Source organism: Maylandia zebra, linkage group LG17 (assembly GCF_041146795.1).
Source record: "Maylandia zebra isolate NMK-2024a linkage group LG17, Mzebra_GT3a, whole genome shotgun sequence".
NCBI classification, from domain to species: domain Eukaryota; kingdom Metazoa; phylum Chordata; class Actinopteri; order Cichliformes; family Cichlidae; genus Maylandia; species Maylandia zebra.
This window is the reverse complement of record NC_135183.1, coordinates 30,254,550-30,281,417: the sequence shown is the minus strand read 5'-3', so window position 1 is coordinate 30,281,417 and position 26,868 is coordinate 30,254,550. Positions and strand designations below refer to the sequence as shown.

The 26,868-nt window shown below is 39.5% G+C and overlaps 1 protein-coding gene across 15 annotated transcripts in view; it reads right to left on the bottom strand.

The window, feature by feature from the left end:
- Positions 1 to 26,868, bottom strand: part of LOC101463811 (ELKS/Rab6-interacting/CAST family member 1) — a 157,767-nt gene that overhangs the window by 66,162 nt on the left and 64,737 nt on the right. For 6 of the 15 annotated variants that reach the window (XR_013093956.1, XR_013093958.1, XM_004548203.3 and 3 more), the window contains 5 exons: positions 23,270 to 23,281; positions 11,926 to 12,061; positions 9,272 to 9,403; positions 4,016 to 4,069; positions 1,852 to 2,012 (listed from right to left, as the gene is read on the bottom strand). Coding sequence is in view for 10 of the 15 variants with exons in the window: in XM_004548203.3 (XP_004548260.3) it covers positions 1,852 to 2,012; positions 4,016 to 4,069; positions 9,272 to 9,403; positions 11,926 to 12,061; positions 23,270 to 23,281 (495 nt within the window). In the remaining 5 variants the exon portion in view is untranslated. The remainder of the gene's footprint in view (positions 1 to 1,851; positions 2,013 to 4,015; positions 4,070 to 9,271; positions 9,404 to 11,925; positions 12,062 to 23,269; positions 23,282 to 26,868) is intronic. The other 9 variants (XR_013093957.1, XR_001167507.3, XM_004548205.3 and 6 more) reach the window with 3 other exon arrangements.

The window sequence follows — 26,868 nt, the reverse complement described above, 5'->3', positions numbered from 1 at the left end:
TAATCACACGAGTCATTGCTACACCAATAAAACGGTCCGTAACTCTGCTCACCTGGACTGTGAATGGACATGCACAGACTTACACACACACACTGTCTCCCTAAAAAAGAACAAAAATAAAAATGCAAACTTGGAGTTCAGGAAAACTAAATCACAATGGAAGCCCTCATTTCCCATGATCCAACAGTTGACTGTCCCACAATCTGTTTAAATAGACAGGGCATGCTGACAGTCTCTTTGGCATCTCTTTCAGCCCAGTGCACTGTTCCACTAAACTGGACCTTGTTGTAAGGTCTCAGTGAGGATATAAAATAGCAGAAGGGACTCCTCTTTGCTGCATTTAAGCTACAAACCCATCTATTAAACCGTACCTTGAGTTAGACTGTGTAGGTGTCTGTTAATGTAATCAATCATATTACGAGAGCTTTATAGCGGTACATGGTTATTGCATTATCACAGTACTTAAGTATATCATTTTAAAGTGTGGAGAGAAAGAGAGAGAAGATAAAAGAAGAAAGAGGGGGAGGAATAAGAGGAGAGAGTTAATGAGGTGCTGGGTGAAGATCATGTCAATGTGACCAGTCATAGAAACTGAAGCAGCAGAAGAGACCCCTGGAGATATCAAGAGTTGATTGTTCTGTATTTAAATTCTAAGCAGTGAGAATAAATGAGAAACTTTGGAAACTTTATACTGTTAAACTAAAACTGAATGCAGCCTTTTTACGTTAACCTCTGCATTAAAGAGAATAACATAGCACGGCTGTGTGCAAAATGTACCACAAATCACATCTCTAGGAATTGTACTTTCAGACCGGATATTGACGTATGATACAGCAATCAATATTTTCTAGGACATTTGAGACATCACCCACGCTTTTATTAAATAACGATGTAGTCCAAAAAATATTTTCAAATGTTGAGATATGTCTAAAAGCAGCAGGTTTCCCAGTCTGGCTTCCCACAAAGCATACTAAGACTTTACATTTCACTGGGTAAATGATTTATACTCAGAGTTTGTATGAGGTTCTGGTCAGTGTGTTGCCAACAGTGGATGGCAGTCGGCACACCACCAAGTAGATAGGAGCACTAACCCGCACAGAAACTAAAGCCATGCAGAGTATGTTCATGTAAAAGAATTAATATAAATTTAAATGAACCCAATGGGGGGCAGCACGGTGGCAAGAAGGTCCTGAGTTCAATTCCACCATCAGGCTGGGGTCTCCCCATGTTCTCCCCATGTTCGCGTGGGTTCTCCCCAGGTACTCCGGCTTCCTCCCACAGTCCAAAGACATGCAGTTAGTGGGGATAGGTTAATTGGAAACACTAAATTGCCCATAGGTGTGAATGTGGGAGTGAATGTAAGTGCGATTGGTTCTCTCCTGAAAAGGATAAGCGGAAGCAGATGGATGGATGGACAATATTTCGAACTCTTTCATCGCTTTTCAAGATCAGGGACATGATTGGAGAGCACACTGTAAAATATGCCTTAAAAGCTCAATGGGACAACAATGTATTTAGACATTTTTAACAATGTGATAAGGTGGTGCAAGCTGAGAAATATCCACACAATCATTTTCGCCATTCATTCATGTTGTGGTCACATTTTTACAGTTTTAGAGGGAAATTAACTATTTTTCCATTATATTGTTATTTTTTGCTGTTTTGATGAAACTATAACGCAGCCACATGAGACGGCTGAAAACGTAAATGAATGAAACTGAATGAACATAGATTTTATGAGGCATTGTGCACGTTTACGTACGCCGCGTGAAAGGACAGAAACACGAAATGTAACCAAATGTAACAGCTTAAATTTTTTTCAGTTAGATGGAGAGAAAGACTTCTTCTTACTTCATCTCCAGGACCTCTTCCAGGTGCTTCCGCCTCTCGGCCCGCAGCGAAGTCAGGTGACCTTCCTTCTCAGCCAGTGAGAGTTGAGTTGATGACAGCTTGGCTTTCATCACCTCCAGTTCCTGTTTCACCTTCTCCATAGCAACCAGCAGGTCCTCCACCTGACACATACAAGTTAACACAGTGTAAATATTTTGGCTCATTTTTTTTTCCTCGCCTTTCCTTTCCTTTTTTTTTTTTTTTTTTGCACATATTAGTCTTTATGTCTGCGAGCGTGTCGTCTATTACGGTGCATATGTGACCTACTGTGTGTTGATTTTCCTCCTCCTTGTTTTCCTTCCCCTGTCTCAGTTGTTTCTCTTTCTCCCGCTCTTCTCTGATACATATTCTGTGTCCCACTCTCTCACTGGGCATATATCAGTTTGTCAGTTTAATGTGAGTGAGGTCAGTGTGGATTTCTCTCAACGACATAACCACTACACACACACAAGCACACACATTTTCTCTTTGGAAACCTTTTTCTTTCCTTTCCTAGTTATATACTACACACCTCTAAAGTTTTAAATTAGCATAAATTCGTCTTGCATCGCTGTTTTTCTGAATGCTTAAAGACAAACGGTGAACTTGAAGCATTGTCGCTGAGACCTTACAGCCAAATTAATGTGCAGTCCCTGCTTTATACTGAGATTGTAATTTAATAACATATTTATTTATTTTGCAAAACACAACTTACAGCTTTACAGTCAGATACGGCACCCTGGGTAGTACTTTAAACACTGCTGAGCTCAGACAATATTACATGCCATGTGGAAGAAGTTCTTCTGACCTGAACCACAAAGACATTGAGATCTTCTCTTCTTATTTCCCCTTAGTTTTATTTGGATTACCATGTTATGTATACACATCCGATCTTTACATGTTTGGATATCTTTGCTAAATCTATGGAGCCACGCATACACACAGACAGCCAAACAAAGTGTTGCTTTCACAAGATGAATGAACGTGCCTGTTTCGGCTACAGATGTTTATTTGTAGATGTGTATGAATGGTTTAGGTTGCATACATGGATTCTGAACGTCAGATTAGCTTGTAAAGAAAGATGTCTCAAACATTTCTGCAAACAAGTCACCATAAAGAAATGCGTGTTATGACTGATATTTATAATGGGATTCAGCATCTTCTCCACCACCACTATGATCTTAATTTCTGGCTCATTCTCTCCTTTCGTCTCTCTCCAGAGCACTGACGGTGATGCAGAAAGGCAGAGTTCAAAAAGTTGTTCTCTGTTGTTTTCTCATTAATATTGTGATACATTTGTGTACACCGGTGTCAGGCTCAGGAGATCGAAACAAAGGTAATCAAAGTCTGTGGTTTTATTCCTGTCCTTGGGAAAGATACAGACTTAAAGGCTGTATGTGTCATCGATGTGCAGGTTTGTGATAGTGTTTCTGGTTTGTAGTATGAAGGACTTGTAGTGAAAAGCTTTGCATAAGTACATTAAGATTTAATTTGCAATTAAGAACACACTGGTGATGGAATGAGAACGGAAAAATAAGACGGGAACTGAGACAAAAAAACAGAAAAACAGAGAAAAAAGAAAAGGCATAGTGTTAGTTCAGGCAGGCCACAAAGTCAAGCTCAGCTGCAGTCCCAGCACATTAGCTGACGCACCTTCAGCAGCTGAAGGCTCAGCTGACACTCTTAAAGATTCCCTCCCAATCCATTCCCTGCATTATGCCTAAATGGCTTTCCACGTATGCCAGTACAACATAATTCCCCCACATTAGAAGGAAATGACAAACTTCTTTTGACTGAAGTGGCCCTGACTGAAATATGTCTCTTTATATCCAAACCCATATAAGGCCACTGAAAAAAGAAAACTAATTCATAGTGTACCCTATGCATGCCCCAAAACATTTCTACCAATTAACAAATCAAAGTCTTATCCTTACAATTCTACTTTTTTCACTTTCCATCAAAGTTGCATCTGTTGACTGATCAAAATGAACAGATCCAATAAAAGCTTTTGTTAAATGGCTTTTTTTTAAAAATTATTTACGACTTACTGTAAAAAATTAAGGAAATATAATAAAAAAAAATTAAAATTAAAAGATGAACAAATGTAAAAAGCAGACGAGCAAGGTATGGGATGATTGTTTGTTACCTTTGACCACCTAAATCCGCTTGTGATGAACTCATGCATTGGAATGTGAGAGAGCTGCATACAAAATAACAGAGAAAGAGATGTGAGAAGCGGGAATGACAACAGTGAAGGAGGTGGAGACGGACATAAGGATGTAAAAGGAATTGCTAGAGGAAAGGCGGAGAATACAAAGGGTAATGAAAAGATAGGCGCAAAGACAAATCAAGGAAGCCGAAGGAAGAAAAAGAAGGAAGCAAAGAAAAGTGATTGTTTGTGGTGAGAGATGTCAAAAGAAAGGGAGGAAAAATGCAAAATAAGCAAATGCTAAGCTGATGAAAGAGAAGCAACCAGACAGAGGAAAATGCACAAGAAGGAAGACACTGACAGGCAGCAACATGAAATACAGTTCAGACTAGGGCTGTTCGATATAACGATATATATCGGATGACGATATAAAAACGCCTATCGTTTCATTTTACGCTATCGTTTGTTTCGTGGTGTCGCAAAATAAACTGTTTACGGCAATATTTTTTCATCGTTTTGATGGTCACTGTAGTGGCTATATTCATTTCTTAAAGTTCTCTCTTTCTCTTATATTTAATATAACCACACTACTGACGGACAAGCGGCTGTTTTTATGGGTTGTGGTTAGCAACAACGACGGTAACGCCATCGCGTGTCCGCTTGTTTATGTTCCACATAAACCTTTCACAATAAAGCTCAAGATCCTGTTGAGACTTTTTAAAATAATCTGAATCACGTGAAAGAGCAGATTATTTACGGATGAGAAGTAAAAAAGAGCCGCCAGGTGCTAAAAAATAAACCTTAGACTCAAACTCAAAGAATTTACAGAAAATGTTACATTTTTGTGATTTATATCGTTATCAGGACGATAGAATTCTTATATCGGGATATGAGATTTTGGTCATATCGCACAGCCCTAGTTCAGACAAGACAGAAAGATAGTGGACAATAGAAGAGGGTTGTTTGTTGGGGGTAAGAAGGAAAAGATGGGACATGATACCAACCTGGAGTTAAGAGAGAGGAAGAGAGAGAAGCGATTAGTGGATGGGGGGATGGTGGGAGGGGGCGAGGAGAGACAAGGTCTGGCTGGGAATGGACAGCAACCCCTTCAGTGTTCTGAGAGTGTTTCCGTGTGTGAATAAGGGTGATTTCAGCCTTTATTTTAAGCATAGGAAAGTATGAATGAAAGAAGAAGGTGCACTGAGTTCAAGAATTGAAATTGTGTGGTTAATAAAAGACGGGAAGCAGGAGAAGAGGACGTCTGTCTTTGGTTTCGGAAGAGACGGACATGGTGTGTCATTCTGTTGACTCATTTCTCTGTCACCCACACACACACACAACACACACACAAAAACGCAGCTTCCTTCAGCGATCATAAATACAGTAGTGACTAATGTCTTGCAGAAAAAGTTAACAATATTTTTATGTGGTGTTTATGCCGGAAAAACCCTGTTCATCACACAGTCGCGCACACACACACACACACACACACACACACACACACACACACACACACACACACACACACACACACACACCTACAACTATGCAAACACGTGTTGTCTCTATAGCTGGACATAAAAGTTGTGTGTATGGCTCCCAATATGGAGTCAAGATGCGAGTATAAATGTCCCTGGTTTGGCCGCATTTGCATATGCGTGTGTACGCATTTGTGCCAACCCCATAATAAGTGATGTGTGTGTGCCTTTGAACAGGCCGGCCTCATTAAGGGAGGAAATTGTCTGCCTCTGTCATCATTTTATAATTTATTATGTGAAAGGTTAATTGCAGTGACGCAGTTGTAAAAAACAGAAACACCAAAATATTTATTTACAATTTACTTGTGGGGACAGAGGCGAGTTTCCAGTTCCAAAACCAAACTTGGGTCCATCTGGCTCCTGCTGAATGCAACGTTGTGCAGCGCCGGCATACTGTTTAAATAGCAGTTAGCACTTCTTTCTGCCGTGTTTGTGCGTGTGCATTTAAAGAAATAAGTATGCATGTATGTGGTCCGGCGTCTTGCATATTACTTGCACTGTCTGCGAGTGCCACATCCACATGTGCATGTATGTCTGTGCTGAAAGGTTGAGTTAGTGCTGTTGGGAGAGGGCTGCCAGGAGTGTTTGGCTGCCATCTCCACTCATTCACCACACGCTGACGCTTTTTGCTCCTTCCTTCTCGACTGAAGCATTTTAACACGAGGACACTCTCCAGGACCCTGTCCTGGCCTAAATGGCCTCTGTTCTATCTAATTAAAGCTGTCACTTGTAGCATTTTGAAGTTTTTCCAGCCAAATGAACTGTGATAGCTTAGCAAAATTACAGTAAAGACATTAAGCAGCAATTTTTTTTTCAATTTTTTTTTTTGCTCCAGGAAATAGGCAACCATTAAACTCAGGACTCTGGGACTTTCTTTGGGGCTCAATTTTAAGACAAATTTAAATAAAAGAATTATTAAATCATAAAAGAAACACATCAAGATTAAAAAGAAAGAACTCCTGTCTCCCACGTAGCAATGCTGCTGCTGTAAAAAAAGAAAAAATGTGTTTGCTTTTCTTGTTCACCATCTTCATCTCTCTCTGTAGCTCTCTGCTTAGATGAAACGTCAAACCATTGACCGAATATTAATACTTGTGGCTTTCGGTGCTTCCTCACTGTGTGAACGAAGTCCAGCCAACTAATAACAGCAGCGAGGATTGTGTTTGACCAATGAGTGATGATTAGCTTTGCAAAATCTAGCCAAGGAACTTTGCTTTGGGCTTTTCTTGTGGTTCGTGAAAAGACTGCACTGAAAAGAGCTAAATTAAAAAAATTTCTTAGCTTTGTTTAAAACTAATGTAAGGTTCCTGAGGGCTTTAAAAATTCCTACAGTTAAAAACAGCCATTAAATATTGCTGTTTTGGCATTTTAAAAAGCTTTCCTCACCAGTGAGACCCGCCTGTCACGCACTCAAACACAGCATATAAGTTTTTTTTAAACATGCAGAGTTAATTTTTGTTTGTGCTGTAACTTCTACCGCCCTCTAGGCTAGGTCTCTCCTGAAAATAATAATAACAATAATAATAATAATAATAAACCCACAATCTTTTGCTAAATCTAACCATGCAGCTTTTAGTGCTTAAATCTTGATTAAAGGAATGAAAGCAAAACTAAAAAGCAAGTCCAAAATGAAGAAACATCAATAAATCAGTGCAGTCAATGAAACTTTAACATATGATGATTCAACCCATCACCATTCATCCAACCAACCCCTGAATGTGGACATTTACATTCCTTAAAAGCAGGCTGATATCTAAACTTATCACGAAAACTAAGGAAATGTTTTTGGTCGATTATTTATTTGTTGTAACAATTTTCTTGGCAGTAAGTCTTATACCATTGGAAAGCCTGTCTATTTCCCCTTAACTGGTGCCATATCTACGGGGGGAAATGTATTTGTGGGTTGTGGTCATGGAAAACTTCCCAAAACTTCTCCATCAAACAAACCAAACATCTTATTCTGCTATTGACTCTTGTTTTGAGCTTCTGGTACCCCTGGTGCTGCTAATCAGGTGGCTGATTGGCACCTGATTAGCAGCAGCTGCTAGCACCCTGCTACAGCGGGTGATCCGGATGGGGCCGTGGCATAGGGCAACTTCACGCTGGTGTTCCACAAAATACAGATTTCTTTACTTTGTGTGATGAGTTGATTACCATTCAGTGTTGCCATGGCCAGTGTGTCAAAGAATGAAAAAGACCTTACGGATAACACACAGAAGAGCCAGTATTTGACTGGCAAGTATGATAACATGATGGTAAAATACAAAATGAAGATTTATTAATGTTCAAACACCACAAAAGGCATCTACACTGCTGGGAAAGCAAATAAATGTCAACTACCTGAGCCATGCTCCAGCTAATGGTTTTAGAATAAAACTCAATAAACTACATTTCCTAATTAGAATATCAGATATTCACACATGTTCGTTTCTTGCAACAAAATCCCAGAGAGTTAAATATCTAAATGCAGAATGCTATTTCTTCTTGGTTGCATCATTACATCAAAAGGCAAATTCAACCTGTCGTGCAGATCATCTTAAACATATTTTCCTGTTGCACTAAGCACCTTTGAAAACTTCCCGATCCTGACTAGAATCTGAAACATAAAAACAACACTTCTTGTTTGCACATGGATCTGAAAGAGCTAAGTCTTATTTCACCTGTAATTACTATTCCGGATAATAACCTATCGTGTGCTTGACTTTGCCCATGATCTGTCTTTGCTCTGTTCCATCTCTCTGCCTGCTACTTGTTTGGCTCTGGTGCTCATTAACATTGACTGTGGGCAAGGATGTCAGCAAAATACCTCAAAAGTAAAACATCTGTTTGCATGCCCGTCTTTACATGTCGGTCCAGAAGTAGTCCGGTAAGTAAAAGCCAGAACAGGCAGCCAACATTTAGCAGGAGTAATAACAATGGAGTCCAGCCGTATTGCCAACAGCTACAGCCGACCGTGTTTTCTCAGGGCAGTTTTCATCCGTACAGCCCACACAGTTTTTTTTCTCCCACTTGTCAAAACGCATCCAGGCACTGAGGAACATTTCCCATCTCTATGGCCTCGTTAAGTCACTGGTACCCAGGGGAACAACACATATGCACACTCCCTGTGGTCTGAGGTTGAATTCACCAAAAACCCTTCCGTTCTGAGCCTCCCTTAACACCGGTACGAGCTTTCCTTAGTGCCTCAATATAGATAAAACACATTACAAATTGGAGTGGTCAGCTTGCGCTTCATTTGAAAAAGCTGCTTGTGTGTTGCAGGCTAAAGTGGACAAAATGCAAGCTGTTCTTTAAATAGAGATGTATTTACCTCCCCTGCAAATGAAGAGTGACTGGACAAACACGCGCACACACACACACACACACACACACACACACACACACACACACACACACACACACACACACACAGAGCCACACCTGAATGAGCTCAGTTGGCAAGTGTACAGCTACTGCCATTAGCTACTTTTGGCACTGCGATGTTTATCTATGTCAAAAAGAGTTTTTATGTAGCTTTAAATATGTTTGCCCATATGTTTTTTCATCATATGTCCAAATGTGCCGCAAAGCAAAGGAATGAATGAGGAAAATCCTCAGAAGTGAGGACATCTGTGTCTGTTTGAGAAAATAACTGATAGGGGTTGAGTTTAAGGAAAGGTTTGGGTCCTTATACATGCAGTTTCATGCGTGCGTGAGCAACTGAGAGAGACCGTACTTGCTTCTCGGCCTGTGTGCGTGCCTGCTCCTCCTGGGCGAGCACCACCTCCCTCTCGGCTGTGATCTGAACGCTTTCTCTCAGCGCTTCCTCCAGCTCCTCAATGCGCTCCTCCTTCTGACGGAGAGAGTCCTACAAAGCAAACGTATGGAAGAAAAGAGTATTAGTAGATGAAAAAAGGGATCCCAAAAGTTAGAACAAATAATCTTGTCTCAGACGTGAACGTCTGAACCAAATTTGTGCAAATCCATTAAAAAGTTACAGCAACTTTTCAGTCAAAACTGCAAATGTAGCTATGATGGGAATAGAGAATAAAGTCACTAAACTTAGTGGGATTCATCATCTGGGGACCCTTAATGTTAAATGCAGAATATATATATATATAGAAATCTATTCTATGTGTGAGTGATGGGCATATATAAAACCAGATATATGTGCTTTAAAATTAAGATTTTCACAATTTTCACATACCTATGTTCTGCATTTGTTATTATTATTAGTTCACAATACATCGTATTTGTCTTATATTGGGAATTAGTGCAACCCTTTAGCCATCCTATGCCTAAATCAAGCTGTTTCTACTTCACTGTCCCTTAAGCTAATTTTCATTCTGACCGGCTGTTTCTCACTAACACAAGATTTGAGAGGCAGGCAGATGAGGCATCAGTGCTCTGACTGTGCCTCGAGATGACCATATAAAAGTCTCACTTTCACACAGAGCCAAGAGTAACAACTGAATCATATTAAAAAGAAATTAAATGGAGTGTTTAGAGCAATCTCTGTGGCTCACAAAGATGCCTGTGTGATTGTGTTTTTAATTTCTCCAAGCTATTTTGGAGTAGTTGGATCTAATAAGTATAAAAGCTAAGCTTCATCTTTGAACATGCAGTTGTTACGTACTAAATGATGTGCAAGAAAAGTCAAAATGCCATGTCCCCATGGGATGAGGCTGAGGCTAAAGATGATGCAAAAACTGCTCAGAAATTGCTTGAGCGAGGTTTAAAAAAGCCTCTGAAGTGCTCATGTGGCCTAGGATAATTGGAACAAGCAGAACCCGTGGAGGTCTGACCCCACAACAAGCAGGACCCAAAGATCCATTCTCCAGTGGGTCAGAGCTGCATGGGCACCACACTTTTAGGCAGGTTGTCGATTAATATACATCATAACTTTTCTTAACTCAGAAGTTTCTTCGCATCACAACGTACCTACAAATGTCTTTTAGTAATTTTGTATGTGTGAGTAAATGACATGGCTAACTCATCTGGTTTTGTTTGACATCCATCATATAATTACAACGTGCTCTGAATTTTCTGTAAAAGCAGCTGCTTAGCATGCCCCTAGATTAAAACACCCTGGACACCCCCTCCCATTCACGTTTGCAGAACCAGAATAAAAGACTCAGAAACAAGAAAGTCTGATTTCCATCTCCCTCAGACGATTGTGATCACACATGAAGCTGTTTCTTATAAAATGACAACATGAACTTCCCACCAATTCCCCAAAAATAAGATTTATTTTTCTTCTTGCCAGCCAACTGACTTTGCTGGTTACTTTAAAGCTGAATGAATAACTAGTGGGAACGGGGTGAGAGGGAGGGGACATTACAGTGGCCATGAACAAACCTCCAGAACATCTCCAACACATGTGCTGAAAATCTTAGTCGTCAGTGTTCCAACATTACTTGGTGTCTAACTATGCAGACTGAGATGGACTTTAATTCAAAACTTCTTATTTGTATTAAATGAAATTTATTGTCTGAATTACTCTCAGATTCCATTTACAGTCTGCAGTGCTGTTTGAGCTGTGCATAATGACTTAGCACTGACACACACCAGTTATGGTTGTAACCACTGTGGTCTCATATGTCTGAATGACTCACATAACCATCAGCTCATCTCCTAACCACACGCATACACATGAATGACAACTTTTGAACTCCTTTAACCAAAGATCAATCATAGCTAGAGGGTGCATACGCATATGCATTGAGTATTTTCATCTGCCTATAATCAGAGAGGCCACTGAGGTAAACAATTACTGGAAGTGGAGGAGGAGGAGGAAGATGGACAGGAGGGGGGGGGGAGTGTGGGAATGGTAGGAAGAAAGGATGAAATTATAAAGAGAGAAAAGTGAATTGAAAGAAAAATTACATTCTGCAGATATATGAAGAAAACCAAAGTTAGAGTAATCACCCCACATATGTTCATCTGACACGCCCAGCACAGTTGGGGGGTGGGGTAGCTTCCAGATCCCGGGAACCATTTTAAAAGCCCACAGCACTCATTTGGCAGCTCTCTTCTTCCTCCTCTAATCACCTCTCCACCTATTTTATCAAACTTTTTCCCCTCTTCCCACATTTGTTATCTCCTCACCTCTTCTCTCTCCATCTTCTATCTGCTCTCCCTGTCAATTATCCTCTTCAGTTATCCCTCTCACACACTCCCGACTGAAAGCTGTGTGTGTGTTTGAGAAAAAGTTTGACATTGCCTTAGGCTGCTCCTTGTCACATTATGATGATACAGTGTTGTTATAGCACAAAATATTCAAAGGACACCGAGAAGGGGGAAAACTTTTTCACCCTCTCATTTCACCCCTCCAACTTTCTACAGCTCTCTTTCTCCTCCTTCCTGCTTCCTCATCCTCCCCCTGCATACCTTTATCTGCAGCGAGCTTTCGTTCAGATTGTCCTCTCTCTTCTTGGCCTCTTCCATCATCTGGGCATTCCTGCTCTTTTCCAGCTGCTCCTTGTGCTTCAGGTTGGCCACCTTCTTTGATTGGTCCTTCATCTGTCTGTATAGACACAGAAAAATACAAAATAAACCCACAGTCACCACTCTAAAAAAAATAGGCTAAAAATAGAAATGAGATTTGTAATTTGGGCTCTGTACAATACCTCAGTTGATTTTAAATCAACCAATCAATATGCAGAAAGCACAGAACTTCAGCTTTAATTCAAGGGGTTTTATAAAAGTTCTGCATTAAATTTTTAGAAATTAGAGGCATTATTGCAGCTCGGTGGCACGGTGGTTAGCACTGTTGCCGCACAGCAAGAAGGTCCTGAGTTCAATTCCAACATCAGGCCGGGGTCTTTCTGTGTGGAGTTTGAATGTTCTCCCCGTGTTTGCGTGGGTTCCCTCCGGCTACTCCAGCTTCCTCCCACCGTCCAAAGACATGCAGGTTGTGGGGATAGGTTAATTGGATAATCCAAATTGTCACTAGGTATGAATGTGAGTGTGAATGGTTGTTTGTCCCTGTGTGTTGGCCCTGCGACAGACTGGCGACCTGTCCAGGGTGTACCCCGCCTCTCGCCCTATGACAGCTGGGATAGGCTCCAGCGACCCTGAAAAGGATAAGCGAATGGATGGATGGATGGATAGAGGCATTTTTATCCATAGTGCCCCATTTTCAGAGGCTCTAAAATAATTGGACAATTGACTGACAAGCTTTTCATGGTCAGATGAGGCCTGTTCTTGGTATTTCATGACAAATCAACAAGAAGCTCTTCAAGAGCGCAAAACTCCATATTTACTTTTAAGTGAGTAGTATTGTATTTTGTATATTTGTATATCACTTTGTTTTCTTTATTCTTTTTAAATGTCCTTTAAGATGTTTGCAGTGTAGTAACAACCGGCAAAGGGCTGCATGACAAGTTTATTTTGATTACAGGAATATTATGTAGAAATAGATAATGAATAATAAGTATCTATTTGTAATTAATAACTTGAGCTTATTATATCATATTATCAACAACAGTTCTCTAACTGACTACAGTAGGCAGCCATTTCTCTCTCTTTCTTTAAAGATTGACATTGTGGGGTCAATTTGAAAGAAAGGCAGATGGAATTTTAACGTGAGAGCAGTCCTCTCAGAATTCATTCAAAACTTTGCAAACGATCGTATTTTTAGACAAAATGACACGCACGCAAACCCTGCCAAAACAAATAACCTCCTCCGTGGAGGGAGATGACACAATTATTTCCATGGTTAAGAAAAACATGTCTGAACACGGGAGTCACAAGACTTAAGGCAGAGAGGATTATTGCCACCTTAGCTTCAGTTGATCACTACAGTGAGTGCTCACCCATATCAAAGTTAGTAATAGCAGCTAGCTAACCTTATGCAAGTGTGTAACTGTAGTTCTGCTAGCTTGCTTCTTTAGTTTCCAGAGCATGTCCAAATAAAATGTAAAATCTAAGTGATATTACAAAAAATCAGAAATGTGGCTTGGCTGTAGTAAATCATAAGAACTTCTTTACCTGTCTCTAAGATCCTGATAATGTAAGTTGAAGATCCACAAGTTCAAGACCATCCTTTTGCACTAATTCCCCTAAAATAAAGACTACCTAAAATATACTTTGCTGAAAAGGGTAGCATTACTGACCATACGTCGTTACAAACCCAAAGCCCAAATTAGAAAAGCTTCATGGCATCACACTGAGAAATTGCTGTTTAGAATTATGTAATTTCAAAACAGGTGCAAACAGGCGAAAGTACGAAATTCCAGCTTTGTACTTTAACAGATCTTAAAAACTCTCTCAGCCAGATCATACCCACATGTATACAGACAGCCTGAATATGCCGGTGTTTACAGTTAAAGGCAAAAAGTCTGGGTGATACAGTAAGACTGTGCGATTCTTTGCAGTACAATGTAGTAATAAAATTCCCTTGGGCTTCTATAACAGATCAGATCAGTAAAGAAATTCAATGAAAAGCTATGAATCAATGACAAGATGACATTTTTGATTTCTGCACGGTGGGAAGCACGGGGGTCTTTTCACAGAGGGATTACCGTGTGTCGGGAAGCAGAGTCTAAATCATCATCTGGGAAATGAAAGGAGACAGAGCGATAGTGAAAGACGGAGAAACAGCAGAGAGTAATTCCTCCTGGGAGAAGAATGGTTCGAAGAGTTTAATCCCTGTTTAAGCTTTCTGCAAGCCTTTGTGACTGTGTCACAGAACTATCGGCTATCACACCAGCTTGACTTGATCTGGACCTTTCATACCTTTCATGCTGCAGACATACACAGATGTGGAGTAACTCAAGCTAATGCCAGTAAGGTTTAACAAGGTCTACTGAATCATGACATAGATGAAAGATAAGTCAAACAAGAAGGGTGAATGTGTAAGCATAGATTTGCCAGCGCATACACACTGACATTTCCATGAAACCAGCACACGTCCAACAAAGACAAAACTAAAGCGCTGACCAGCACAAAAGAAGGTGATCAAACTCAATAAAAGTCATTGTTCTCATACTATATATGTCCTTGACTCATTTTTATGTTTACATTTTGCACAGTAGGCGTGCCTTCACTGTACAAATGTTTATGCATATGTGTGTGTTCCTGTTCTAAGTTTTTACAGGCTTGTAGATAAATCGTCATATCTGTGGCTGCAGCTGCCAGTAAAAAAGACCTCCAGTGAGGGGAATCCAGAGCGTTTGCTCTCATTGTAAATCCTTTTTACCAGCCGTAAACTGCATACTTTGTTTCCGAAGGTGTAAACAGGTTCACATGACCTTTGACCTTAGTCTGTGCACCACAAATCTCCAAGCTTAACTCTGCACATCTGCACTGCTGCGATCCCACAGTTTACTTTAGTTAGAAACATCTGTCTGAATTAATGAGTTCAGGTTTATTTGTTTACATATAGAGTAGTACACACATTATAGTCTGCATTCAATTGCAACCTTTCCTTCATCGTTCTCATCTTTCATGTCTCTTTAAGCTACAAACTAGCTGCTATTCTAATTTAAACTAGCTAAAAATAATGAGAGTAATCCATCAAATATCATTGCCAGAAAGGCTGAGAAATGTTATTGGCAGTAGAAGGTATTATAAAATCCTCTATGTGTTTGCTAAAAGGTCCAGGAGGCCTGATTCCAAACTGTCCAGAGAAATTTGTAAAGTTGTAATAAAAAAGACTAAATCTAATGATAGAGCCAACATTATGCTGCTGCACCTGGCTGTTTAGCACTCACTGAATAACCATTAGTGTGCTAAGATGTGCGTGTATGTTAAAGAGCATGCATGTGTGCCTCATGTGCGTTTAGGGGTTCAAATATTAAACAGAAGGCAGATGTAGTAAGCATGCATTATCTATGTTTTTCCTTTAACTTTGCACCATGATTGGGAGATAAAGTTGTATGAATATGTTTGGGAATGATTTTTTTGTGCTATACGCCCATGTGTGTGTAACAGGTCATAAACAGGCAGGAATGTTCCTATTGGAGGATTTCCAGGAAGCTTTCTGAGGTTTCTGACCTTCATGCTGCATTTACTGTACATATGTGAGAGTACGCGCATGTGGAAATAGACTTTTATTTTTTGGCGTTTCCTAATGACTCAACACTCGGTCCCCCTGTCTTTTCACTTTTTCTAATGCTAAACATTTGCTTTGCTTGCTTTTTAGCATGTAGGTCATTTGCATTTGTAACTATCACACATTCACATCAAACCGTACCAACTTCATCCTCCTCCTCCTCTTCTCCTGTCTCATTGAAATTTTCTTGCTTGCAAAATCCATTTCCTCCCACTTACATGCCAATATTTTGCATGTCGCATTATAATTACATGCATGCAAAGCAATTATTTATTTGCACTGAGCCAATGTTGGAGAACAAATATACCGCTTCTCTTTCCTTTCGGGGTTCCTTTCCAAATGCAACATAACTTTTTCCTTTGGATAAAATGCTTTCATCAGACCATAGACCATTTCTATATTCTCTTCCTCTCCCTAGCTCTTGAATCTCCCTCTTTTGTCATTTCCATATCTAGTGCTTTCCTTTCTTTCCAAACTCCTTGAAGGAGCCAAAACAAGCTTTTATGCTATAATGATTATCATGTGAATATAAATCATACTTAATATGAAATTCATCCTCACAAGTATGCTGCACCTGTATGTTATAGTCCCTCTAAATGGTTTTAGATGTAATTTATAAAGATCAAATGTCTTTGGGGTTGTGTCAGGAGCATAAAAATCTGCCAAATCAACCATGTGGAGCTACCTGCTGTGGTGACCCCTTTGTGAATAAGAGAACAGCTGAAAACCTCTTTATCAGACAAGACAAAGTAACAAAATAAGTTATGCCTGGAACTAATAGTTACTGTCAATCTTGACTGAATAATCTGCAGTTCATTAAAACAAAACAAAACAAAACAAAACAAAACAGACACAGTACAGTAGATCTTTTATCTGGTAGGTTAGTTAAAGGTAAAGGCACCATAAACGGGAATACAGTTGATAGAATCAAATGGCTTCCACCGTCATCAGATCTCAATCTAACAGAAGACCTTTAGGATATGGTGGATTGGGAGATTACCATCATGTATGTGCTGCTGACAAATGTGCAGCAACTGTGTGATGCTGTCACGTTAGTATAAAACAAAATCTCTGGGGAATGTTGTCAGCAGTTTATTGAATCTATGCCATGAAAAATCAAGGACGGCAAAAGGCAGTTCAAACAAGGTGTATCTAATGAAGTGGCCAGTGTATATATATCTAACAAAAATGTGTCAGTTCATTTCTTTCTTTATATTTCTCCTCTCTCTGTATTGAATAACAAACCGGGGGTAATATGAATGTACTGTTTAAAAAACTGTAGTTTGCATTTCACACGTTTAAGTAAAAAGCAGAACACTTCACTCGTTGCTCAGTGAACTTTCTGCCTCGGCTCAGCGGAGGCTCAGTGCCATTCCAAGTTGTTTTAATATGTAAAATACTTCCTTTTCCCTCCCTCTGAAATCATTTTCAACAACTGCTGCAAACCGCTGAAGGAGGAGGAGGCGGAATCACAGGAGAGCTCACTACCCACAGCGCTGTAAACACGACATACAAATGTGCAGTGAAACCACGTCCGCACACACACAAAATACGCACATACGCAGTTATACACGGGGTCGTGTTCCAAACACAACCTGCTTTGTATTAGATCAAATCTCCGGCTCGGACCACACACAAATATTTGAAGCACCCACAAGCAGTTGTGTACATACAGAGCTGTGAGCGCAGCATCGCGTAACACAACAACAAGCACCCATTTTACAACATTCCCACATAAATGCAAGTAAACAAACACGATGACACACAAGGTAAATAGATATTATGTGTTAACATTCATACACACACACTGATATACTTGTTGACAGGATTTTGAACTTCCCTAATTCTTCCAACCCCCACCCAAAATATCCCCAAGCACTGACCATACACACGCACACACATCTAATCATATAAACACAAATGTACAACGCAGTCAAGCCTTCATTAAACCTTAGAGTTGTACAAAAATCATATACTGAATATTGGTGATAATTAGCAGGAAAAAGGAAAACACACATGCACACAGACAATCTCACAAACTTCAGTAAACCTCAAACCCTTAAAAAAAAGAAAAACTTTTCAACCTCCCTCATTAGCATGTTGCTGATATTCAGGGACCCACATTAAGGTAGTATTAATATTACATTTGGAGTCCTGTATAAATATTTGATCAGAAATGCTCGCGGGCCTCATGTATGTTTACTGCACATAGTTCGCCCAACATTAACATCAAGGATTTCCTTTTAAGTATTTGGAATTCAGTATTTCCTTTGAAAATACAGGAAACATTGGTCTGCTTCACTGAGCCCATAAAAACTATAAAATACAGAAAAGAAGAAAAAAAAACAGCAAAAACATAATAGTTGAGTCTTTCCTGCTGTCGATGTGGTAGAAAAACATTTTGGAGGAATAAAGAAGGAGGTAGTTATTTTATGACTTGAGAAACAACTCTAGAAAATCCCTCAGGTAAGTAAATTTGTGAAGTAAATAAGGAGTAAAGGCAGCTAAGACCCGTGTGCATGTGTCTACAAACCTTCACAGTGTGAGTTACTGGAAACTAACTGTAAAAACACTGTGATACAAACAGAAAGAAATCGCATCTGTCCTTATGAAGATAAATCATATTTAAAGGGTATATCTAAACCAAAATTTTTGGTAATAGTAACAGTGTAAGCATGTGACAGAGAGCCAGAGTTGATCTTGGCAGTGTCTTTGTTTAACATGGTGAACCGTGAGGTCCCGGAATTAAATACTGACGCTCTGTTTCTAAGTCTCATATTCATCTTTTGATGAACTTAACTGATCCAAACTGAGATTTTATTATAGATGAGTCGACTCGCATTTAGCTCTGTATCTTAACGGTGCTTTTAACTCGGTGCATAAAACATAACCATACAGGGAAGGGAAATAGAGTTGCATTCCTTTTCTAAAACAACCTTACAAAGCACAGTATGAGGAAAAACATACATTACACTGAGTATCGGTAGCACTTTATGATAATGTCACACTAGTGACAAATTCATCATTTATGTCACATTAAGCCTCCTTAGTATGCCATTTATAAATAGAGATATTTTACTATGACTACGATTATAATTACTATTAGTTGTGATGTAGTAGCAGTGTTAGCTGTACATGGTGTAATGGATGGGTGGATAAACATCAGTATTTATAAATGGCATACTAAGGAGGAGTAATGATATATAAATGATGAATAAAATAGTTGACAATATTTTACATTACTATTGCTTAAAAGTATGACATTGTTATAAAGTGCTACCTGAGTATCTACTGTTAACTGTACTATAGGCTTGTGAGTCTTAAACAAACAAGCTCTTAAACAAAATTTAAATGACAATAAACAATTAATTGAACAATGTAATTATTCATAAATATTGATTGATTACAAGCGGAACATCAATGAAAGCGGCCATTTTTAGCTAAATTTGTTCTGTTGTTAAATGTTGTGTTGATAAGCTAAGTGATTGAAAAAGCTCATTGATCCAGCTGAAAAACACAGCCGAAAGCCTTTGTGTTGATTAGAGAAGGATTTGGTTTGGGTTGAGTGATGGTGCCTCCATTTAGAAAAAGCCAAAATGCAAGATTTCATACTATACTATACATACTTGTGAATGACGTAGGACAATCTTTATCTTATGAGTACCTTATAATGACAGGTACTATCCTCACATCCACCAGAGGAGCTACACTATAGGACAAAGATATCGGGCCACAGCAGTCTGCCTTTACAAACATTTCTGACGGAATGAGTGGATGGGAAATTCTGACTGGAAAATGTCTTTCCTCCTAGATATTCCAACTGTTTGAACCGTAAGCGGTATTATTGAAAAGTGGAAGCATTTAGTAACTCAGCCACAAAGTGGCAGACCACGTAAAGTCACAGAGCACGGTTGGTGAGGCGCACCATGTCTAAAAGTTGCCAGTGGTCTGCTGACACAATAAACCACCTCGGGGATTAACATCTGCACGAAAACTGCACCCTGGGAACTTCATGGCATGGACTTCCATAACTGAGCAGCTCCTGGTAAGGTGTAATGTGATCAAGTACCTGTATTTTTTTAAACTAGACACTAGGATGTATTTACAGTTGCACACTGAGTTCTCCTACTTCTCTACTAGGATTTCACAGTTTGCTCTGTTCTGTGGAGAGACATGTAGACACATTGCATTATACAGTTTTTTGTCTTTTTGGCTATTTTAGCTATTCTTTGGTCTCGTTTTTTCTTTACTATTTTAATCAGAATAGCAATTTTAAGATGGGGGATTTTTGAAGAAGAGGGTTTTTTTAAAGATCTGCCTCCTAAACGGCTAAACTTGCAACACAATGTGCTACTGAATGTGCTACTCTCCCCATATATTCTATTAAAATAAATATTTTTTAGCCACTTAGACCAGTTCGGATTATTTAAGTGGTAGTTAAAAATCAGATCTGTGAATTCTTTTTTTTTTTAATTCACAGATTTTGTTATAGATTGGGCTTCAATGTGACTGCAGGGTTTTTAATTAGATAACTCTCAGCAGCAATCCCTACAGTATCGCTGTCACCTATTAGCAGGCAAATTCCTACTTGTGTGTGTATGCGTATGTGCAAGTGTGTGAAAGAGAAAACAACAACAGCAACAAAAGAAGAAAATGTGCATGGTCTGTGATAGTGTGCGTGTGTGTGTCTGCGCGTTGTCAGCCATTAGCTGACAAATCCCTGCACCACCTCAATGCTCAGGACCTCAAACAGATACACACACAAACACACAGACCAAAGAAATTCCTTTTTAAGCTCCACAAACCTTGATGTCAGACATTTGGCAGTGGATGAGGAGTTCCTTAGCTCCACATGAAAACAACCCGTGAAAAAAAAATAAAAAAAGGCAATATGTGGAAAAAAACAAAACAAAAAAGGACAGAAGACGAAAAGATGTCTTCTGTCGTCTACCAGACACCAAGGCAGTACTGTCTTTTCTTTTGTTTTTTTTCTCCCCCTGAAGAGTTGGATCACAAAAAAACAAAATAACAGCAATGAAAAAGCTGACAAGTCGGCAGGGGGAACAGTGGCTCTAGAAGTTGAAAAAGAAAGAAAGAGCAAAGAAAGTGCTGGTACTGGGGAGACCTTAACAGCAGAGCTGAGCACACAAAACAGACCACCAGATTTATGCAGGAAACAGAAGGAAGAAGTGGTTATTATGTGGTTGATCACAATGCGTATGTCGGACAAATCTCAATATGACTTTGATATGTCGGTTTACAAAAAAAAAGGCGAATTCAGGATTTTGGTTTCTGCATGCTGGAATCTCATTACATTATGACGTCTTGAGTGGGGACAGGAATATTTAAAAGTTAAACAAGTTTGGAAAGTTTGGACAATGAAACTCTAAATTGGATAGTTAAATGTTTTGGAAAATCAAAAAGATGCGTGTTAGACCGGGTCATTTTCCATGTATTTGTTTAAGCCAGTCACCTGCCAAACCCCAGTATTGCTTGTAGGACTGGATGCATATGCCAGTCAAATCCCTCAGCAGTTGATTTTAATTGGCCAATTTTTGCATTACTTTTTTTTTATTGTTTTGCTTTTTCAAAGGACTGTCTCTTTGATGACTCTCCTCCGTAAAGTTCAGTCGGTTATAGTGCCACAAGGTGGTGCCTTCCTTCTTTTTGTTGTGTTGAACGAGAATTGAGAGTTGTACACAGAGACTGAGGAAGGAAGGTAGAGCAGGTTCTCTGTCATTTAAAGGTCGTTCAGTCTCTGCTCCTCCAGTTCACCTGACGTTTCCCTAAACTGCTCACAATGCATCCTATTGAAGTGCTTTCTTAACAGTTAAAAATGTACTAAAAGTGAATAGATTAAAACACCGAATTCAAGCATGTGAGTGCGAATAGGTGAAGTAACAGCAGGAAAGCACAATATAAATAGTGGTCCAATTACCATTCTTATCATGTATGGGTAGCAAATAGTTCGATATAACGATATATATCGGATGACGACATAAAAACGCCTATCGTTTCATTTTACGCTATCGTTTGTTTCGTGGTGTCGCAAAATAAACTGTTTACGACAATATTTTTTCATCGTTTTGATGGTCACTGTAGTGGCTATATTCATTTCTTAAAGTTCTCTCTTTCTCTTATATTTAATATAACCACACTACTGACGGACAAGCGCCTGTTTTTATGCGTTGTCGTTTGCAACAATGACGGTAACAGCATCGCGTGTCCGCTTGTTTATGTTCCACATAAACCTTTCAAAATAAAGCTCAAGATCCTGTTGAGACTTTTCAAAATAAACTGGATCACGTGAAAGAGCAGATTATTTACGGATGAGAAGTAAAAAAGAGCTAAAAAAAACAACAACCTTGGACTCAAACGTTAGAACAGGCTTTTCCCCTCAGCACGCCGTGTAATAAATACTCACAGAGAAAACGGCGGCTGTTACAACTTATGTCTAAAAATGTATCGTTTCATGCATCGGTTAAAACACTCGACTCCAGGTACATGACGTGCAGCTGGAAACACTTCCTGCAAGACGAGCTGCCCGAGATTCACAGAATTTACAGAAAATGTTACATTTTTGTGATTTATATCGTTATCGGACGATAGAATTCTTATATTGGGATATGAGATTTTGGTCATATCGCACAGTCCTAGTAGCAAATGTAGCATTTAGGAGAGCTACTATTGTATGGTCTATGCTTGATTCTGGAGAAAAAAGCACCAATGTGGAAATCTCTATTTCGCTGACCCAGTTAATGCCAGTGCTGGATAAACAATCCCCATGAATAGTCACGTAAAAAAGAAAGTTTTCAAAGGCCTCTGTTCTCCTGTAAATAGCTAAGTACATCCTTAGTGTGTGCATAGGAATTAAGAGGGTAAGCATTTCATGACACTGTCCAGTCATTGTCCAGTCCAGACATAAACTCCTCTGTATGCCAAAGTGTTTTGAGGCTAATTTGAGGACATCTATCTAAAGCTTTGCTGAAACTCGATCATGCAAAAGCACAATGATCCCAAGCACGCCAGCAGAATGGATTAAAAAAAAGAGTCAAGGTGTTTCACTTGCTTACTTCCATTTACTTTTTACGGTTTAAAATCTTTAGTTTCAGTTAAACATTTATACGTTTCAGTGTTTAAGTTCTTTATCATTATATGTGTGATACTTATTAGAGGCAAGTTTTAAGACTTTCAGTAGTGGTGTCAAGAACATGTGAAAAGTGGAGTAATTTGTTTAGAAGAGCCACACAGACAGAAATCCAACAGAGATAAAAAGACCTCTGAGCAAAAGTTCACAGCTGTCCAAGTTAATTATGGAGATACATTTTGCTCGTTTGCTGTGGTAGCCTCAAATCTGAAGTTATTAAATGAAGCTCTGGTATCAAAGTTTAACTGCTAGTGTGGTGAAGACTCTGGCAGGGTGTTATAATGGAAAGTGAAAGGAAGAAACAATGTTTCCTCTTCAAAGCGGCACCAATGTGACAGCAAGAGTGAAGTGAAAGTCAAGGTGCCTCCTTCAAAGACAGACAGATATGATGAGAATTATTAAAATCAGAGTTTATGACAGAGTGAAGTAAGTGTCTTGATGCAAGGACACGCAGTATGACAATAAAGGAGAGAGATGAGAGAAATACAGGGAGAATGACGAAGGAAGAAAAATAGGCATGCTGTACTAACCTTGAGGCAAGACTGAGTAGAGCGGGAGACAAAGTTCCATTGGAAAGTTAAAAGAAAGGGAAAGAGAGAGAAGGAGAGGGAAAGGTGAGAGGGGAAACAGGAGTTGAGAGCTAGGTTAGCCAGCTTGATCAATCTTCAAAGCACAGGAAAGACGTAAGAGACAAAAGAACAGACCGAGAGACATAATTACCCAAAGAGAGACAGCAGGCGGACACTAAGACAAGAAGACAGGCATGACCAAGCAAACAGTTAGGCAGGCAGACAGTCTCATAAAAACAGGTTAGACTCAGGCTTTTCTCCTTTCAGTACAACACTGAGGGCTATGAGAGGCCCGCTCAACTCAAATGACCCCTACAAACATTTAAGGGCACAATGACAAACCATGGAAAGTGAGCAATTAGCCAATCAAAGCAGAAGCTGAGGGCAAGCTCTCTATGAAATATTTCTTCAATGGTTCAGATTTTGTGGATGACTTCTTTTGCTTCCCACTGGGGCCACTTAAACAGTTCACCGGTTGTGGATTTGCAAAATCTCAAGCAAAGGGTAACCAGCATGAAATCATTAAGACATGAAATCTTAAAGAAAATTCATTTCCTAAACTGGCATACCCAAAACGTTTTCCATGCAATAACTCCTCATAACTGAACTTTGACTGAGCATGCCAGAGACAAATTGTCCATTACTGAGGAATATAACAATAAACTTCTCTAATTTCTCACTACTCAGGTCTACACTCTGCTTCTCGCCAAACCTCCTCCCGTTTTCTCATATTTCTCTTATCCTTTTCCCATTTCTGTCTTTTCCGTGAGTTCTGTTTTCTGTTTCCCTCTCCCTGCGACGCAGCCCGTTCTTTCCCTTCTCTGTACGTCTCCTCTCGTTATTCTGTTCTTTCTCGCTGTTTTTCTTCTTCCACCACGTTTCTTTCCCTTTCCTTTTTCTGTCCTCTCTACGTTTTCCACTCTTCCATCCAAATCCTTTATTTTGGCCATCAGGGCAGATTTTCAGCCCCATTTCCCCTCAGTGTGAAGTCACTCAGTCTGCTCCAATTACTGTCCTTGTTACTGAAATAAATAACCTGGTGCCATTGCAGCTGGATTTACACTACAGGGGAAACAGAGAGGCTTGATTCTTACCCTTGTTTAACCCACATCTGATCTTTTCATTAGTAATGCTCCCGCTGCTCACTTGTAGCCCAAGGTTAGCCCCGGTGCCAAGCTAAGAGTTGGCCTGTGGCAAATGTATTCTCCTCTGACATACCTGTTAGCTCCAGACAAAGTCGTATAATTCACAGCAGGCTTAGGCAGCTTGAGGATAAAATCAGCATTTGTACATATAAGGTTTCACAAAAGCCTTGTTACAGAATATAAGGTTGCTATCTCAAGCAGGGACTGCAAGCTAATTTTAACCATCTATCTGTTTAGACCAGCAGCTATGCTAAAACAGCTCACTGGTATCTTGACCTATATGGTCAATACTATCCTTCAACTTCAATGATTTATGTCCTATCAGATATAAGCAGCCATAACCAGAAACATCATAATAATCCTTAACATGGCAGTTATCAGACTTCTCCAGTCAAATTTTGAAAAGTAGACTATAAAGACAAAAATGTTATTCTTTCAGCCATGCAGTCTCCTTTTTACAAACATTTGTAAAAGAACTGGTTATTCTAAAGTGCTGGCTGAACTAGAGCGTGGTACAATAATAGGATGGCACCGCTGCAACAAGTCAGTTGGTGCATTCACCATCTGACTTGATGACGTCAGAGCAGGGTAGCATAAGCAGCTCTGTCCCAAGACGGAAAAAAATCAACTTTAGAATTGACAAGTGGAACTATTTTATATGAAATCGAAGGATTAACGTTTTAAGAGGCAAATCCGCTACCACTATCACTGCAATCCACATGATATTTAATCGAAACAAAAGTAATAAAAAGGATATCCTGACATACCTTTTTGAGCTATGTCTAGTAATTTGCGGAAACCTGTATATACAACACTGCCACAGTAAAGGAGCAGTGCACTCCAACCTACAGAAAATGTACCTCTAAGCCTGTTGCACCATCTTATCAAAGAGATTGTATGGCTTAATCACTGAAATTAGCCATGGATAGTTTCCCTCATCACACCCCTAACAGCTAAATGAATCTGCTACATGATAAGATGTACAAGGAACTGCATATCCTCTGATATGACTGCTGTACAACACTTCACTTCACAGCAATTACTTTAAGAGCAAGTTAAATTTACTCATACTTAATCTAAAATTTTGTATTAAAGGACACTTTTCTAAGTCTAAATGTAACACTTTTCCACTTACCAAAGAGCAGCTTTCAAACTCCAGATATTAAATTTCACTTTTAAGATGCTTTTATTTTATTGTACCCTACTGGGATAATGAAACATCTTTCCATATAAAACCAATCTGCAATTTTAATTGCTTATAAAGTTACTGTATAATGTTGTCTGTAAACTTAGTACTGCTGTAAATCTGCATCTGTGGCTACTGGCAGACTAAACATCACACAGACACACTTAAAACACACATGTTTGAAGTTATTCGGTGCTGAATTATTAATAGTCCTGTATTTCTACTGGCCAAAGAGAGATGCAGTGAATCTCCCTGAAATCATTAACAACCATAAATCTCGCAGTCACGTTGCTAAATGCACAGACAGAGAAAAGGAGGCGAATCTAGAGTTAGGATGGGTGGAGATTCTGTCCAAGAAAGAAACTGAAGTAAAAGATTCAAGAGACAGCAAGCGAGTAAGCGCTGACAGATGGCATAAGAAAGTTCAGAAATCAAAGGCATAAAAAGCCATACAGAGAGAGGAAGACAGGCGGGCTATAGACACCATCTGGCCCATTTAACCAATGAAAATGAACTCTAATTTCACAAGAGCAATGCATTCTCCATTATTCAACAGCACCAACTAAAAATGCACCAAACACACCCTTAAAAAACTCAAACCACTAATATCGAACTGCTGTCCGTAATATAATTTCTTTACGTACTGGGGCTAAACAGACACAGAGGCACAACATCAAACAGGTATTCAGGTAAACACAGAGTTAGGGAGGCATGCAGGCAGACAGAAGCTACAGGCAGAGAAATAAGCAGATATAAGCAGAAAGGAAAGGCAGAATAAGAATAGCTAATGAGGTAGACATGGTGTACACAGGCAAGAAAGGTTGAGAGAAAGGTTAATCCAAAATTGCACAGCAAGGTGGAAAAGTGGATAGAAACATCTGAAAAAGAGTCTGAAAAAGAAAACGATTGTGGTAAACTCTGCAAGTCAAGCATCCTCTGCTGAAAGTGAAGCAAAAGTGAAGCGAGAAAACAGAGCCACTAAATGAAAGAGTTGCATCATTGACAGGAACAGAGGCTCAAAGAGTTTCGGTGCTGTACAGCAACTTCGGTGCCAAACTGTGCCCTCATTTTACAAACTTTGGGGAGCTGTTTGGCTTGTCATACTGCAGTAACAGGCGACTAAGACTTTGTGCTCATGCCTAGATATGTAAGAGTACAACTAGCTCCAATTTCTGGACGTGGGAGAGAGAACAGTACAAGTACACCATAACAGAGAAACTCAGCAAGTA